General features: G+C 41.0%; 1 protein-coding gene across 4 annotated transcripts in view; it reads left to right on the top strand.

Annotated features, from left to right (window-relative positions):
* The window catches only part of TMEM132D (transmembrane protein 132D), a 260,700-nt gene that overhangs the window by 202,304 nt on the left and 39,990 nt on the right, over positions 1 to 18,406 (top strand). For all 4 annotated transcript variants that reach the window (XR_008730638.1, XR_008730639.1, XM_055700693.1 and 1 more), the window contains one exon: positions 13,524 to 13,667. Coding sequence is in view for 2 of the 4 variants with exons in the window: in XM_055700693.1 (XP_055556668.1) it covers positions 13,524 to 13,667 (144 nt within the window). In the remaining 2 variants the exon portion in view is untranslated. The remainder of the gene's footprint in view (positions 1 to 13,523; positions 13,668 to 18,406) is intronic.

Here is an 18,406-nt window from a genome sequence, read left to right as displayed (position 1 = left end):
ATGCAGTATGAGTCCCAGGCCTTTCTAGATGTTTGACCTTGGAAACAGTCTCCTTTAGTAATCTAACACTACAAATAACAACATTTATTATCAGCATGATTGTTATAGAGTGACTGGTTCTTAATATAGTGCTTTTTTCATATGATTATTTTCTCGTATTTAAAATGAGAAGAAGCTGAAGGAAGGAAAGGAAGCTGTTACTCTTAAACCAACATCAGGAGAATTATTGGCTTCAGATCTCTGTATACATGAGATTAGGAAAATACTCCAAATGTCCTGGGTACAAAACACGTAATTTGATGTCAAGTCCAGATTTATTTTCTTGAGGACATTGGACTGACAGTAATGCAAGTTCTCTACCAATCGTTCCAGAAGGATTAGACGTTAAACAATAGTTGCAGAATGTACAATATAATCTTAAAGGCATTGAATCTGCAGCATGCATGTTCCCCGGGATATTATTACAAGACTCTTCATGTCTTTTTTCTAATGGCTCTGTGTATTCCCTGTTTTCAGCCTGCTACAACTGGCTTTACAAGTGTCCAGCCGCTCTTTTTCTCTGTTATTAATTTTTTTCTATTGTGAAACATTTCTGATCATACTTCTCTCTCACTACTTTTAAAATTTATTGCTTTTCTGTTGTACTGTTAGGGATTTTATTTCCCAGTTGGTATTAATTTTTAACTACTTAAGTAAGTCTGTATCAGTTCAGATTCCTGCAGAAAAATGTTTGTCACAAATCTGCAAAAGCTAAATGATGAAAGCAGAGCTTGCAGACTCACTACTTTCTTTCTCTGCCTGCTTCATCAGACCTAAAAAGATTTTATCTTCATTCAGATTCTTATACTGCCCTGCACTATAGCCTTTATGTATGACAGGGGAAATAAATGTATGGATCAATTTCTTGGCATATCTTCAAGATCAGCAAAGTTGCACCCATTTATATCTGCAAAGGATCTGGCAGTAGTCACAGGCTAGTCACACAGAAAAGGTTCTGAATCAGCAGTGCCACATAAATCCAGGCACCAAAATACTTCTATGGGCATGGAACCTGTAATCAGGGAGGTGCTTGGAAATATAATTTTGGTTGCTCTGTTATATGGAAAAAAAAAAAATTATCGACATTTTCTTGCGAAAAGATGAAGTGTTGGGTTCCTCAGCTGTAGGTGTGGCAGTGTTCTAACCAAAGGTACATGTGGATAAATGGCACTTGCCTACTTTTGTTCCTAGAAATACAGTGTTAATGCCCTTCTCAGCAAATGGTGTGACGCAGCAAATGGGTAAGTTTACCCCCAGTGGCATGAGGGTAGTACATCCTCTGCAGCCACTACAGGCAGGGACCAGTGTCCTTATCCAGTCACTGCATGGATTTTTTCTAAGGACATACTGTGACCCAAATTCTGTCCTGGGCATCTTGATGTCCTCGCACATGTCATGGTCACGTGTCTCAGAGCAGGCTTTGGCCCCATTTGCCATATGGGAGCTGGAACATCGTGTTTTTTCTGAATGTCCCTTTTGTTTATTTTTGTGTTTCTGTTCAAAGCTCAAATGAAGATCTAATTGCTACCCCAGCAGAGCCCATTGGCTGCAGGCTTCCCCGCTGCTCTGCTGTTAGTCTGCTCATGAATGAATTCTTGGGTTTGAGGCAGGTTTCCAGGACCCCTGGGATGGTCCCAGTTTAGCTCAGTCTGCTTATTGCTTAACATTCCTAAATATGAATGCGCTACGAAAACTACCAAAGGCCAGTCTTTAAGGAAACTTTTGAATGGGCAGCTCAGTCACTTCTCCTCTGCACAGCGACCAGGAGAACGTGAGTTCTTTTGTTCCTTACAAACCTCTTTTCTCTCTTTAGAAATACAAAAAAACAGTTTGACCCTTGAACTCTGGCTCTGCCATGGGAGCCTACATTAATTGCCACATTGGGGCAGATTTCATCCTTGCAAATCTGCTCTTTTATCATTGTCCACTGCATCATTTTCTCCTTGTCTTCCCACCATGCTTGGTGCATCATCTATGTTGGTATCAGGATTTTCCATGTGCAGCAGGGGAAATGGCATGGTAGCGCTCCAGGGATTGCTCCAGGCTTTGCCAGTGGCTCTGTGTGGATGCTTGAGCAACTCTCCTAAGCTTGCCGCTTCCCCGCTTTCACCTCTGGAAAATGGCAAGGGTGAGAGCAGAACTTTTAAAAATGATGTGAAAATGAAGTCAGAGTTGATAAATGTATTAGGATTGTTGTTATTGTAGACAATGCGAAGTGGCGTTCCTCTCAGAGAAGCACTTTGTAGACATGGAGGGAATTGAATCTCTCTCTGTATTTATAAACACCGTATGTATACCTTGATTTACATGTTTTGCTGACAGGGCTTGCTTGATCTCACAGAGTTAAACCAAAGTTGTGAGAGATGGGAGGAAAGGAACAAATATGTCTCTTTGAGACCTGCAATATCCCATCGTCACTATGGCAGGACTGAATTTTAAAGAGGGTTGTGAAGAAACTGACCCTGTGGATGTCTCTGGTGAAGGAAGTGACTGGGAGACATTAAAAGCTGGGGAAATTGTAGGAGATAATAGAGCAGCTAGGTAAGATGGGGCAAAAACATCACGGATTTTGAGGTGAAAATGAGTCGTTTGCATTGTGTGCCTGTGTTATGAGGATCCTCAGGTCTAAAAGACTAAGCAGGTGCTGTGTATTTGGTGCTCGTCAAGGCAGCAGCAGAGGAGGAGAGTCTACTGTGGATATCCATAATAAGGAAGGCTTCATCTGCGCTTCTGCCCACATCAGTCAGGCCTCAGATAGGTCAGTGTCCACATGTGGCTGACGAAGGAAACACAAGTCTCCAAGCCAGACTTATGGTGATAGTTCGGTATGTGAAAGTAATTGAATGTTTTACAGCAGGGCTTCCAAGTACAAACAAAATTCTGCATAAAGCACTGCCAGACAGACTTGGCAGATGTATTGTCACACGTTACATGATGATACTGAAGTTGTTTTTAGGTCTGCATTTTTTTGTTGGTACAACAATGGGAAAATCTAAACCTATTCAGAAAAGAAAACATTGAACTTCCTTTTGTTCCATCTGTTTTGCATGTTTCAGAGGACTCTAGCAGGGCCCAAGTCCCCCACAGCCTGAGTCTGGGGAAGCCTTTTACAGAAAGCTTGTTCCCCAGTAACATAAAAACAAATCATTTATACCTCTGATTTGGTGCTTAGAAATATTTTTTCCAAGGAAGCTGATGTAGCTACTGTGATCATTGACTTGTTTATGCATTCCTAATCTATAGTATAAATAGTTCTGGTCAGTGCAGAAACAGGCTTCATCCCACGTGATTATGTGGGAGGGAGAGAACACATAATGGAGTATGAGAGCAGCAAGAGCAGTGTATGTGAGCAGGGAGATCTCTGCTAAAACAACAGCTTCAGTTATCAGCTGTGCCCAGCATCCATTGCAACATGTGCTGCATGTGATGTATTATATAGAAATTTGCAAAGTCCTGTATCCATTAACAAAGTGAAGGGGGGACAGCACTTTTCCCGTACTTTCTTTAGTCAGCAGCCCACCTTCCCTGGAGGAGCTGTGACAGTCTCCCTGCTTTCCCGTCCCCTTCCTCCATTCATTGCTGCAGATTCCTTCCCGCTCCCATCTCTCACCCTTCCCAGCCTCAGCTTTCTCCCAACTTGTCACCTGCTGACTGTGACAGTACAGAAAGATGGCTGTGGCCAGAGCAGACAGTGAGGGCTGGGGCAGGAGGGAGCGCGTGGTGGTACAGAGCCCTGCCCATGCCCCATCACACATCCCAGGGCAGCATCGGCTGCCTGAGGGACAGAGGAACAGAGTGTGCAGGCAGGGAACTATGTGCATTTTGTCATGCTCTGGCTCTGGAAAGACAGAAAAAAACCTGTTAGATTTCTCTACTGGATATTTCTGAATGCTAGGGGTTGCTTTAATCCTCTCCTTGTTGGCCAGGCCCCAAGGAGCTGTATGGCAGATGGGGAAAGGGTTCCCCAGCCATGTCCCTTAGCATCCCCTTTAGACCACCAAGCACAGGGGGGTTAGCAGTTGTGGAAGACAGGAAGGATTCATGTGTAGCTCAGAATGCAGCCTGGGAATGACAGCAGCAAGCTGTGGAAGAAAGAAAAGAAAAAAACAAACAACCCCAAACCATGTTGAACAAGGCCAGTGATTTGTTCTGGGATTTTTAATGCTTCCCTCCATGAAAGCGAAGCTGTTTCAGTCAGTTTGACCCACTCATTCTGGCTCTGCTACACATCACACCAAATATTTACTCTGCTAAATTGCATTGCTAGAGTCTCACTGGCATCTTTTCTTTGAAGTGATATCCTAGAGCTTTAATTTTTTTGCTGGAAACCCCTACATCACATCCCATAGTCCACCGCTTACAGAGCTCCGAAACCCCTGCAGGCACCAAACCTCTGCATTACGCTTCCTAACTGCAGGCCGGAGAATCAAAGGAGGCTTCACGCTGGTACATCAATCCAGGAGCTGAGATACTGACCTCATGTGTGAAATTTTGATTGGGTTTAGCTAATTTTGCATGACATGTTGCTACCAGTCTCCCCGGTCTCAGCAATTCAGTGGCATCAGACACAGTGTATTCATGTACCTTAGGCCAGATCTCCCAGCTCTGCTTTTCTGAAAGGTCTTCCTTTGACAATCAGACATGCCTTTCCCTCCTGCAATGATGTCTAAAAGTGCTGGCAGCCTGCTTAGGAAAAGCAAAGAAGAAATCTGCCCAAAGTTTATTTCTTTGATTTTAAGAATAAACCTTGCTGACTATCAGCTAAAGCAGCCTGTCTAGATACCAAAGTCAAGTATGCACATGCAGCTTCATGGAGTTACAGTCTGGAGCCTGTGAATTAATTAGCAATTTCTCTGAAGAACCGCACACTGACAATTCACAGACTTCATAGCTCTCTGACTTTGATAAGCAGTGAAGGTGCATGACAGTTTCGTGGGATCATGTTAGCCTACTTAGCACTGCGGACCGCCAGAACAGCAAAGGAGGGCTCGGCAAAGGTATGCTAACACAATTCCTAAATGTTAGACATCAAAGCAGTAAAGGGACTTTAAACCTGAGACAAATTAAAATTTGCATTGACTCTACAGCTAGAAAAAAGTAAGCTCCCATGGGAGGATTTGACTGCTTAGCTACCTGAGTGTAAAGGGTATCCCATACCGGCTTGGATAGCTTACTGGTAACGTTACAAACTGTCCCCTTGCTAAATAGTTCATTACCTTCTCTAGGTAGTTTACCTGTGTGCTGCCTGCTCCCAGAAATCCTTAGCAGAGGGTACAGGCTTAAAATGACACAGTTCCGCTCTGTGAAGTCACTGTTAAGAACATTAAAACCTTGTGTGCCTTTATCACAGCAGCAGGGCTGTAAAGAGCAGCTGGCACCGAAAACAGAGGCAACGTCCTATCTATCATCCTGATTTTGTTCGTGCATTTGTCGTTGTGTTGGACATGTTTCACCTTCAAGAAAACTGTTACCTATTGTTAGCTGGTTCAGAAGCTTGACCTCAGATTTGAGCCATGGAATGGACACTACACAAGTACAAAAAAACCCCCCCAAAACAGAAGATCCTAGTTTTGAGCAATTCCAGTCTAGATACATGAGACAGACAAAGGTAAGGAAAGCATTTCAACAGGCAAAGGCATTTTTCTCTCTCTTTGGATTAGGTGATTTTTTTCCTGGCATTTTTGTTACTTAAAGACGTGGAATTACATCCTGGCGATGTCCACAAACCAGGATTGCCTAGTCGTAACAACATACAAATGTGAAACAAGGGAATTTACCAGCCTGAACGACGGCCTCACTTCACCAAGGCAGCTACAGTAGCACCTGGATTTTGCCTCAAAGATGTATTTCTTTCCTTCTTGAGCTTTTTACTGAACATCACAGGCTGTGTAATGAGAGGCCTCTCACTGCTGGTCATCTTATTAATAATCCCAGTTTTCCTTTGTAACACCTACCTGTCATATTGCTCTTCTCTCCCTATTGAATACACACAGCACTGTCTTAAATATTTAGCTTTTCTTTTCTCCCCCTCAGACTTAGAAGTGATAGATTCTGTCTATGCAGAGATGAAAGTTCATTACCAAGAATATAAAATAGCTCAAAGGCTTTGCAGAAGTTAACTCTCAGATTAAATATAATTAGAGATTTTTCCTGAATGCCTTGTGTGTGACGGTAGGAGGGGCAGTCAGTCTCTGTGATTATCCCATGTTGTTTTTTCCCTCAAGCACAATCCAGTCATTGGCTGATCTCTGTTTTTAACTGGAAAATTGTGATTGCTGTGCTTTATATGAAGATGAGGTTTTGTTTCACTGCTTATCCTTGCCAAGTCTGCTCACTCCATACGCACTAATTCTGCCCCAGTGGAGGCATGAGAGTGTGGCTGAAGGTAAGTCACCTCCATTGCATGACAGTCTAAACTTCTCAATCAATCACAGATTGAAGAAGAAAGAATGAAAAATCTATTTAGACATTGATTCTGCCACCCATTTCTTTCTAAACAATGGTTTTGCAATCACATTTTTATATTAAAAAAAAAATAATCCATTTTTCCCTCTCTAGCAGCTGTGTGGAAGACTAGGAGTCAGCAGGTAGATACAATCAGAGAAACATGCATTTGGGTTTCTGTTGATGCTCCTTTTTAACCCTCTCTCAGCACATCTGATTGTGGAGCTCTCTGCCTGTACTGAGGAACAAAGGAAGCTGATTAAGTAGCAAGTGCTTAAATTAAATGTGATTAATTTGCTTTTATATCCCTCTCCTCTCTCCCATTCCCAGTGACCTCAGATTTCACTCTTCAGAATGAAAGGTGCACACATTAAACCAAACAGCTAACTTTGAAGTTCATGTCAGTATTTTTACATTTTTGCATTCAGGTTTCACCATCATTTCTCATACTTGCAGTATTTCAACTTGTGCTTGCTTTATATTAAAGGACTCACACATTATTTTGTGTTAATTCTGGCCACAGTTCTTTTAATCCTTTGGACCCATGATAATTGCAGCTAATTTTTCAGGTTTTTTCAGTGTATCCTAAAGGCTTGGAAACCACAGGGCAAATAAAGAAATTAGAAATATATTTTATTTATTTCAAGCTGTTTGCAAGCTCAGAGCTCTGAAAATAGCGTACTACAACCGAGGAAATCTGCTTTGGAGCATTTTCAGTTTCTCTGAGCCACCATGTATCTAGCCCCACCAGCTGCTTCTAAAACTTGTACTTCAGCTTCCATAATCTTATCATTAAAGGTGGATTTAAGAACCAATGAACAAACCTTTGTACTTGCAACCAGAAGCTGGGAGAAGACTCTGCATTTAAGGGCAAGCTCAGCTTTACTCCAGCATTGAGTACTAATCCAGTATAATCAAGTGTTAGATGGTGTGAACTCGGCAGCTCCTTGGGAGACATGCATCTATTTGCTTTGTTGTTCAGCTGCTGCTTTCTGACTTATGAAATCCCTTCTGTGTTGCTGGTTTTGTTTCCGGTCCTTGCAGTGGTAACATGAGGAAAAAAGCTGAATTTGACCACATCCATGAGGATGTCAAGCATTTAGATTTTATTGGTTTAGAAGCTTACTAAATTTAAACAGAAGCATTAACGTGGCCTTAGGCTCTCTTGACAGTTAAACTCTTCCTTGGGGGGATTTCTGTAATGCTTTCTAATCAGCTTAAGGAGTTAATTAAACAGCTGTCACTTAGCTTCTTAATTCTGAGACTTGATGCTAAATAAGATTTGAAATTAGTTATGCATGACTGAAGCATGGATTCTCTGATAATGAGAAAATAAGATGGCTGCTAGCTGAAGAGAAGGAAAGTGTAGGCCTTTTTAAAATAGTGAAAAGATTCAAGGTGGTACGCTGGATTAATGCCCTACAAGATGATTAATAGAAAGGAAAAAAAAGGAGGAAAATATAGGATATTACATGAGTGCCAAATGGCATGGATTTTCAGGCAGCTATCCATTCTTATTTGATGGCATGCCCTGGACTTCAGGAGATTTCAATGATAATTTTATTCTCTTCCCTATTGCAGTCTGTACATAGTAAACCCAAAAGCCAATTGAAGCCTATTGAAAACAAAAAGGAAAATGATTGATTTTACAAGTTTGCTATTTAGCCTGCAAAAATATATTCCACTACTATAATAAAAAAATTAACTGGAGATCTGTTGTGCTTATAGAGCATGTATTACAGCGTTGTGGGGACTTCTTAGTATTTTTTCCACCATGTGTATTGTAGTAGGACAAGTACTTCTGAACGGGCATGAGTGTCGCGGATGGAGTGATGCACTTCACTCGCAAGACAGAAGCAATGATGTATTTTATTGATACAAGACAGTGAGTTAACAGAGTTCAGTGGTAAATGTGACGGCGATGTAACAAGATTCCATGGCAAGGTACACTTGAGCGTTTAATGCACAGAGGACAGGGTCAGATAAAATGGTCAGGGGGACTCTCCCGTTGAGTCATGAGGTTCAGAAAGAACCCCCTTGTGTTCCGAACTCCTACTCAGAGGGGAGTGCAGGTGCAGCTGGATCCAGACTTAATCCCAGACACAGTTGACAGTTTACATCTAAAGGATTATATTTGCGCAGTCAGTCCTTTCTGTCACTTAGCTAAGATTTCAGAGTTTCAGTGCTTTTATTCCCAATTTGCTTACCGCGTATCTGATGCGATAAGGATTCTCTCGGCCATGAGGAGTGACCTTGAGAGGCGTCTCTATTTAAGGGGAGATCCTGGTATGCAGCCCACTGCCATGGAGGAGAGCTCAACAGGCCCTGGTCTCTCCACTGTTTATGGAGTGAGGTGATTGACTTGTAGTCGGATTTGCGTACCAGCCCTGTTTCAGTTGGGGCATGCTCAACTAGCCCTCAGCTGCTGAGCAAGAATTATGACCCTTAGCTATTGTGTTGCTGTCTGTCTCCCCAGAGTTCAGCTTCAGCCAGCTGCAGCCATCAAGACCACCACTGGTGGCTATTGTTTAAGCAGAAGGTGCGGGGGGAGCACACGGCCACACTGAGCTGCTGATCAGTCCAGGTTCTTTTGAGGAATCATGTCTGCAAGTCTTGTGAAAACAAGCCGGCACCTTGCTCTCTGCTGCTTGTAGCGTTGTGGAGTTTGTGAGGGCTAACAGGGATTCAGCATTAAAATGATGTGCTGAATCATGCTAAAGGGCTTTTGGAAAAGAATGCTGACAGTTGGTGCTAAACTTTGTCACATAAATCTGATGCGGGGACAAAAAGCTAGGCATGAGTTTTTTCATTTATTTATCTCTTCTAAAAGTCATTATTAATGCAAACATTAGGAAATATTGTGTATACAGAAAGAACTAGGGGAAGAAAAAGAAATTCCTTAAGATTTATAAAGATGATGTTAAATTCCTTGCTTTCGCCCCAGGAATTATGATGCAAAAGATGTCTGAAGGGAAATTAAATTGCAGGGAAGCTACCAATTAAAATTGAAAAAATTAATAGGTATTCACTTCTGCATTTCTACTTAAATAGCTGCTTACTGTGGAATATATTTCTACTGGAGGGCTAAATATGCTCAGTTATTCAATATGAATCTCTTCAGTAGGCAAAGAATGCTTATTCCAGAATCTTCTTTAAAGGTATTGCTATTTTTTTTAACATGATAGCAATTTCAGAATAAAGATTACCTCATCTTCTATTTCTATTAGAGAAAAATGTTTTTCTCTGATTATTATTTCATTTTATTATTTGGGGGGTGTGTGAAATTATAGAGATATGCTACGTAATAGTTACAAACATTCAACATGTTTTTTAATAGCTTCTCAGGGAATCAACTTTTAGCCATTAAAATATTTGGCTATAGCTTTGCAAAAGCCGTAACTATTACCATCTTCCAATGCTCTGACTTCATATCTCCTATAATCTATGTTAGTTACAGATAAAGGAGATAGTATTTCTTCAGAAGATTCCTTAATCACATTAGCAGCAAAAAGCAACACTTTTAAATCAGTAACTATTTAGATTTATAGCTTTTTCATGCTGAGACTAGGAATGATAAATCTCTGTATAGCTTAATAAATACTGTGTTTCCTCAAACTGAAGTAATTTCTATATGCTTTCACCAGGGGAACACTAAACCCTTTCTAGCCATTAAACAAATTACTGAAGAAGCATTTTACCCTGCCCCTGCTGTGTAAATTGGTGTAAATAGCTAATATGCCCCTATGTTCAAGGGTGAGGTGCAAACCAGCTGCCTAAAGAAGTCAGACCTCCAAGTCCATACATGTACAGGTATGGAAAACTCTGCAAACAGAATGTACAGTTCAGTTATTCTAGTATAGATTAGCATAACTTCGGGCCATTGCCAGCTTGCTTTGCCTTTATTTTGCTTTAGAGAGGTATTGGGTGGATTTGTTTTCCTGGGCCTGAACAAGTATTTGCTGACAGAAAGTCGGAAGATCGGCACAGACATTTGTATGAACTCCAGCCATTACTTGTTGCCCCCAACCTCCCTCATTGCTTTTGGATATAGAGAGGGCAAAAATTGTTTTGGAGGTTTTTATGACTGTCTGAGAATCAGCAATACTGTTACATGCTGTGCATTGTGCTGGTACGGACAGTGCACAGCTCTGGAAACACTTTGTTCCTGAACATAGGTCTAGAACATGGAAAAAGACAAAAACTATAGAACTTTGAATCCAGGTTCTTTGATTTTGGATAGGGACAACACAGGAATTTGCTTCCTTAGCTTAGCATCAGGTATCAATACATTCGTCTCCTTGTATTTAAGTATCCTCATTAAAGTTACTGCGATTAGTCGCACAATTGGGTTAAGTTCAGGTATGTCAGACTGTAGCCAGAAAGCTAGACAGAAAGCTCTGGGGCAGGACCTGAGACCATATTACTGAGCTCTGAAGCCAGCTGAGACTCTGGACATGCAGAAATTCCCTGTGGATTAGATGTGCTATGCACACACTTTTAAAAAGGTATCTGAGCTGGAAAACAGATTAGTGACAGTGAAACGACTGGTGTACTGGGTAGCCTGGGTTTGCATGCGTTTCCATAAAGGGGCAGGTAACAGGTATGTTAGGGTGCAGCCTGTATTCAGAATAGCTATAGGTAGCACTGGGAAAATTCAGAATCTCAAAAGAAATTCATGAAGCTTGTGAGAATCATTCTCAGTTACTAGCTCTTACCAGGGGAAATTACATTTGCCGTTGGTAAGCAGACCTCATTAATCACCACTGTTTCAAAGGCTTGGTTATTAAACTTTGCTTTGCTTTGTAAAGTAATTGCAAGGGTCATACCGGAATGTATCAACTGAAGGAAGGAGGCGGTTCCTGTTTGGGGCAGCAGGTCTTTTCAGCTTGGTACAAGGTGCAAGTAGCTAGGTGTGTGGTATGGCCTGACATAGTCCCAATAAAATGAGATTCATGCCCAAGTGTTTGCAAAATCAGGACCTAATGCCTGGATTCTGAAATTATAGTGGATGCTTAATAGCACTTACTCTGTCAAGCTACCCCCATTTTGCAGCTATGTGAAGCCTACAGGAGAGCTGCAAATGTATCTAAATAACCAGCATGCAGTAACTTTGCTGGGAAGGCCAGATGTGAAAACAATAAAAGAACCTGGAAACTTAATTGCAAATCTTTCAGAGTTCTCAGTTGCCTGAATAATATCTTCTCTACTGAGAACAAATGTGCACTCAAGACAGAACAGCCTTACAGTACAGGCAGATATTCTCACCTTTGTATGAATTATAATTTCAAAATATCTGAAGGGGTTTTGTGCTGAGGGATTTTCTTCTTTGGTTCTCTTTTTGTGAAATCTCATTTCACCCTCCCCTAAAGATCGTGGTGAGGATGCAGCAACATTAGCAAAGCAGCTAGCAAAAGACCAGGAGGTTTTTTTTTCTTTCTTAAATATTGCTTTGAGTCTGAGTAAAGTGTCTCTGTTTCTTTAAGTAATAGGAAACGGTCTTTTTTATCTGCATCCTTTAGATGAGAGAAATCTCAGCTTCTCCTCAATAGCCCAAGAGGTAGTAGGGGGGAGTCATCATCTTCTGGTAACTTGGTTTCAATCTCTGACTTTGTTGTCTTCCACAAGTAAAAATCAGGTCAGTCTCAGAGGCTCATAGCATGAGCGATTTAGATAATGAGAAGTTAGCACTTGGGGGGCTTTGGAAGCCTTTGTTTCACAAGAGCCAGCTGAAATCAAGAGCCTCTTATTCTACAGGATAGTTTGCGATTCACAGGCACAGTTCTGAAAAGCTCAGAGACCCTTGCAGGAATGAGCAGTATCTTGCAATTAGGAGTAGAATCATTCAGGCCTCAGTTTTTGCTCTCTGTGTATCTCATGCCAGTGATATCTGCTGTGTGAGACTGATGTGACACCCAGGTAACTAAGAGCACTGTTTAATCTCATGCTCTTCTAAATCAGAAGTGGTAAATCAAGCAGAAGGAATGCATTTTGCGATAATCACCACAACAGTGATGTACTAGAGACACAGGTCACTGCAGAGCTCATTCAGTTCAAAGAGTCCGGGCCCTTCTCAGCACCCGTCCTTCTGGGAGAGGGTGGTTTTGCATGAACCTTATTAAAAGGCAAAGGAGCAGCTGTGAGCAAGTGCTTGCCCACCATTACCCAGCAAGAGCCAGGATAAGTCCTAGAAGACCTGGCGACAGTCCAATTCCTCACAGTCCTGTGGTGAATGCAGTCACCTACTCAGGACCAGAATGGTGATGCAGCCTAAAGCCTGCCTCTTAAGACTAGAGTTGCTTCCATACACATGGCCAGCCTGAGCACCCAACCAAAGGCCCAGTCAGAGACTGTGCAAGAGCACACCCTGCATGTCAGATGGTTTAAGGTGCTATCATGGGGCTATTGTAGCAGCTATTATTGCCGTGCAGGCTGTCCACAGGCTGGGAGTTAGAAAGTGTGTATATTGCAGAAGACACCACCCACTGCAGGGACTTGTAAATGATCACCCAAGAGATCTGGGGCAAAGCGGATTTCTGACTGCCCTCGATCCCAACTTGTGCCCTAACAATTATACGGTATTTCTGTGGTCTAAATGTTGTCAGTATTTGTCCAATAGCATCATAGAATTTCAGTATTTGTAAAAAAACCTTTCAGGAAACAGTTTTGTGGGTAAAATAGCAAGACTTAAGGCATTATTTTTATGTAATCGGCAAGATCATTCATTAGTGAGATCCTCGGGATGGAGATTTCACTATTGCAAGGTACATCTTGTGTATGTGGTGCAGGGACATTCTTGGGTGTTCAGTTGCTCTGACATTTCATGAGCATTCATGAAACAGTAATTAAGGCATGACAAATATCCTAACAGCCCTGAATCCGAACTGGGAGTTTGGTTCCAGGAAATTGGTCTTTTCTGCTACGTGCACTTGGAACAGTTCTTGGAATAGCCATTAGAAATTGAAGTACAGCTGAATCTAGGTGGTGCTAATGAATTAATAGCAATATATAATAACTAAAGGGGGCTTTTTTTGGTCTCTTAGGAAGCAGAGATCCTGAATACAGCTATCCTAACTGGGAAAACAGTGGCTGTCCCTGTCAAAGTGATCTCCGTGGAAGATGATGGGACTGTGACTGATCTTCTGGAGTCTGTGGAATGCAGATCGTCAGATGAAGATGTCATTAAGGTAGGATCATACTGCTCCATTACACAAAGGCAGAGGCCCTGCAAAACATGTTCTCTAGTGTGACAAGTTATTTCTTTTTTAAACTGTTCTACTGCTGGAAGACAAAGGTTGATTATTGCTGTTACATATAGATTGGTTTGGTGGAGTAATAAAACAAACACAAAATCACGTATTTTCCATCCTGCGTGTGAAATCCTTGGAATTGTCTATCATGTCCCACTTTTGAAGTATTTTCTGAGTTCACTGTACCTTTGCCTTTTACTTTTCAGCTATATGGGCTGTGTAGGTTCAGCTGATGGTTTTGAGAAAGAGGTAGTTACTCTGGTTTGCCACATTGGAACAGGAGCTGTATGACTTGAAAGTTTGGGTCTTTTCTTTGTACTGACCCAGTAGTGTATTGCAAACATTAGCTTTGAATTTGGAATTTTCTTTGGTCACATTTGCTGCTAGAGTGTCTCACAGGAAACATACTGGCCTGCAGTCATGGACTGGGAACTACTGGATAAGGCCAGTGGATTTACTCTGTACAACAGCTCTAGAGCCTAAACTGCCTTGAAAGATAAATGGAAGGCAATAATATGCTGCTACTCTTAGTTTTGACTCACAGTGTGTATTTTTCTAGCCAGTGGTGAGGACAGAACTTGCAGACACGCCTTTAAGTGCCTTTTTATTACTGAAATGTTAGGGTCAGGCAGGACCATCAGGAAAATGGCTGCTTCTTGAAGGCTTTCAGCTTGTACCAGTGTTACTAGTAAAAGCTTGTAAGATGTCCTGGATATTCTTTGGTTTACTGTCAACACCTGTTAATGACAGTGGAAGGACACAGTCAGCAGTGGTGATTGTGGGAGATAATGGTAGAAAGTACTCCAGCATAGTGACAGAAACGTTGGCTTGTCTACAGCAGCTTTTATCTTTCCACAAACTCAGCTGTGACTGTCACTTGAGAAGAGGAAGTCAGAGACATGGCTACAAATAGAAGTTAAAATCGAATTTTTTTAACATAACCAGCATGTCACAACACAATTACAAATGCTACAGGCCACCCCTCCAGCTGCTGGAAATCATGTTATCCCATTAACTTCTGTGAACTACATCATGTTGAGGACTCGGCCTTTGTGAAATTTGCCTTAGCGTAAAGTTGACTGGATTGCTAAGTTTTCTCCCTGTTATATTAGTTCATTGTAATTTTGATTCAAGCAGCTGAAAGTGGTATTTCACTCCAAAGCAAGCCTCCCTTGGCCCCATTAGCTGAAACAGATTCTTCCTAGTGGAGGGTTTTTGCCTTTATAGGCAAAGATGAGTGTAAGTACTTGGTTGGTACTGTCATGGGAAACTGCTCAGAGTTTGAGACATACCTGCAGGTTTAGTACCTTTATGTCACAGAGGGAGTGATAACTTGGGATAGGGAATTTGAAGAGTAGAGCTGAGTATAGGCTTACATTATCTTTCTTGAGCTATCTCTAAACAAGTTATTTTTTTTTGCCAAAAATCTGCAATTTTTACACTCCGTGGACTTGTTATAAGTAATTTCTTCGTGATAATTTCTTATACACAAGATGAACGCAAGCAGTTTCAAAGTCCAGCATTTTCTTGTTTCCCTTTTAGAATCTACTTTGGATTTCTGTTTATCTGAATAGGCACCATGTTGGTATTTTCTGATTCATAGTGTCTTTCTCTCTGTCTTAATGGGGAATTTCTATCTATTTATTTATTTATTTATTTAATTTTTTTCTTCTATGAAGCCCTTTTGAATCTGGTAAATCTGCCAAATATAACAAAATCTTGGACTGGGTCTAGATTTAAAAACAGAAAGGAATTATTTGGGGTCCTTGTGTTGTGGAATTTAATGGACTAAGTCTTCACTCGCTAACTCATTAACTAACTTCTTAGTTTTTCCAAAGAACTGGAAAAAGATTTGAAAGCAAATATATAATTTGGAAGATATTTTAAAAAATCAGTTTTGTCTTCTGAAGTTTTAGTTTATATGAATAATTTGGCATGTTTATTGGATATTTGTTTAATAGTTTTGTCTGATACAAATCTGCAGTGGTTTAGTATACAATATGCTCAGCTATAACCCTGGTAAAGAGGTTAAAGTGGTAGTACTGCTTAAGTGTATCTCTGTCATTAATTGTAAGTATATGAATATATCAATAAAGGCTTGTGCATTTTTTATATATATATATATATATATATATATATATATATATGCACTGCTGCACGGTGAGGCTAATGGTAGGCCCTATGTCAAAATAGGAAATTGCTAGTCAGTCAGTCAGGGCTTCTGTAAACATCCCTCTAGAGTTCACTCCTCCGCAGTAGGAAGGCAGGTTTCAGCAGCATTAAAATGAGTTGCCAGTTTAAAGTGAGATCTTAATTGAAAACATGTCCTCAAGTTTACAGTTTACCTGCTCTGTTTCAGACCAAGTCTTATTCACAGACATCTTATCTAATGAAGATAAAGATATAAAATCACTGGCCAGCTTTCAGTGTGCAACAGTAATTAGAGATTCTGTTCTCTGGGCATTAGGGTGGTGAATATAAAGTGGAAGAAAAAGTGTGCTTAAAATGCTCATTGAAATATAAAGATTAAGGTTACATTTCTTTGTGTCTTTACTGTTGCTGTTTTTCAGTGCATCAGTCAGGTAGCATCTAACATATTGATTATGTCTTCGTGGCTTAGCTTTTACTCCTGTTTTTTTGGTGTTGATTAATGATGAGCTTAAGCTCATTCTCCTTGCAGAATTAGGATACTTCATTCTTCTTTTAGTTTCAGGAGCCACATTTATTACTCACTTCTTTCATCTTAGACTTCAAAGGACTTTAAAGAGCTGGACCAAAATCCGCACCAACTTGTTTTCTGCCAGACTGTGTCTACATGAACTCGGTTGAATAAGTGAGGACATAATTTAGTCCATTGAAACAATATTTTTATTGAATGATCATTATTGAAATGATTCAGTCCACCAAGACAGAGTAACTATGCTAAAAAATGGAAGCATGTTATAGGCTCTGTTTCACAAATGAGGGATCTGAGACACAGAAAAGGTAAGGTGAGGGTTTCCGAAGTGCTATGAAGAAGTTCTGACCACTGAGGTGGATGCTAAAACTCCTAATGACCTCATGAAAAAGAGGAAGATTGGTGAGCAGACTTTTTTTGATGAACTGATCAGCTGGATTAAATTCTCAAGATGATTTAAATCAAGTATGAGGGGAAAGGAGAAATCAACATCTTTTAATCTTTAGTTTTGAAAAGACAGTTCCATTTCGAAACGTCCATTTTTTCAAGGCTCGACAAAGCCTAAAAGTCTCTTCCAATGCTCTGGGTTTTCAGACTGATGAGTTAATTGAAAATCTGCATTTTGGTTGCCCTGAGATGAAAGCACCTGTAAGTTCATTTTGTTTGATCAGTTAGCTCCAATATATCCTCAGCTCTGTCCAGAAGCCGCTTGCCAGAAGTCGCATGGTGAATGGTGCCAATGCAAGGAACAGGATACAGTGTTCCTCTGCCCCTTTTTTAATATTATACTGTGTATTGTGTGTTCAGAATCTGTGTGTTATCCAAAATTGCATACTTTTCTAACAGAATACGTTTAGCTTATTTCCTTCTAGAGCATTGTATACTTTTCTTAGAGCTTAGGTATGAATGCAAATGAGAAGCAGGCATACAAACATGGGTCTGTATTACAAGCAAACTTCTGAGGCAGATGGTGTGAAAGGGGAGTTGTTACTTCTGGTCTCCTTTGCACATCCTAGGACTGACCACAGAGCTGTGGAGCAGTGTCCCACAGGCAGAGGCAGTGCAGGATGTTACAGCGTGGCCTCTCGCTCTGAATTCCCATTTCCCAGAGCTCTGCAACTGGTTCTGGCTGTGGGATGATTGCCAGGCATTTGTGCTTGTCCTCTGCAGAGTCTCATCTTTCTGGCTCTGCGTGAGCAGTGAAGCAGTAATGCTTTATCCCTGCTTGCTGTTTATCAAGCAGCTGTAGAGTTGCAAAGCCAGACTGCTCCAGCCACTACTACGTGATAGGAAGTTATTGCGACGGGTGGGTAGCTGCTTTGTTCTGTTCACTTTGGGTTGTACTAAGAGGGGATGACAATGCAACTTGGCAATTTGTAAAACATTACTGCAGACTAATAACACTTAGTGTGGTTTTATCAGTGGCAAAATAACTTATTTTTAATCAAGTGACAGACTTATAAAAAAATGAAGTGTCAGAGCATTTAAAATAGCCTGAAGCAGGCAGTGTTTTAAAACATTAAACTTTTAACAGCTGTTTCTTTTCCTCCTTACACTGGTGCACTTCAGGGAAAAGTTGAATTCTTCTAAAGTCAGTGGAGTGACAGAGTAAAACTCAAAGGGAGAAGATAATTGGGAGTCCAGGATTTTATCTGCTCCTTAGTTTAGCGTTGGCAGTTTCACAGTGCTGCAGATCCCACAACCGTATTGCTAGTGGCAGTCCATTTGATAATCTTTTTACAAATCATCCTTGGGTACATGTGATTACCTAGTTTTCAGTTCCAGCATTCAACTGGAAAAGAAAACACAGCTGCAGGTCAAAGGCATGGGCCCCCAAAATGGAGGTACTGCAAAGATACACAAAAGTTTAAAACAAGAGAGTATGAAGAGTCCCGGTTTCCCTGTGGTCTCTCAAGCTTAAGACAAGCTAAGAGTGATTTGAGCCAAGTATTCACGCTTTCCTGGTGCTTGCTCCAGTGAATTAGTGGAGGGAGAAAGG

The sequence above is a fragment of the Falco cherrug genome, chromosome 1 (genome assembly GCF_023634085.1).
Source record: "Falco cherrug isolate bFalChe1 chromosome 1, bFalChe1.pri, whole genome shotgun sequence".
NCBI lineage: Eukaryota > Metazoa > Chordata > Aves > Falconiformes > Falconidae > Falco > Falco cherrug.
Note: the sequence above shows the minus strand (reverse complement) of the source record. Positions and strands in the feature narration are given on the sequence as shown.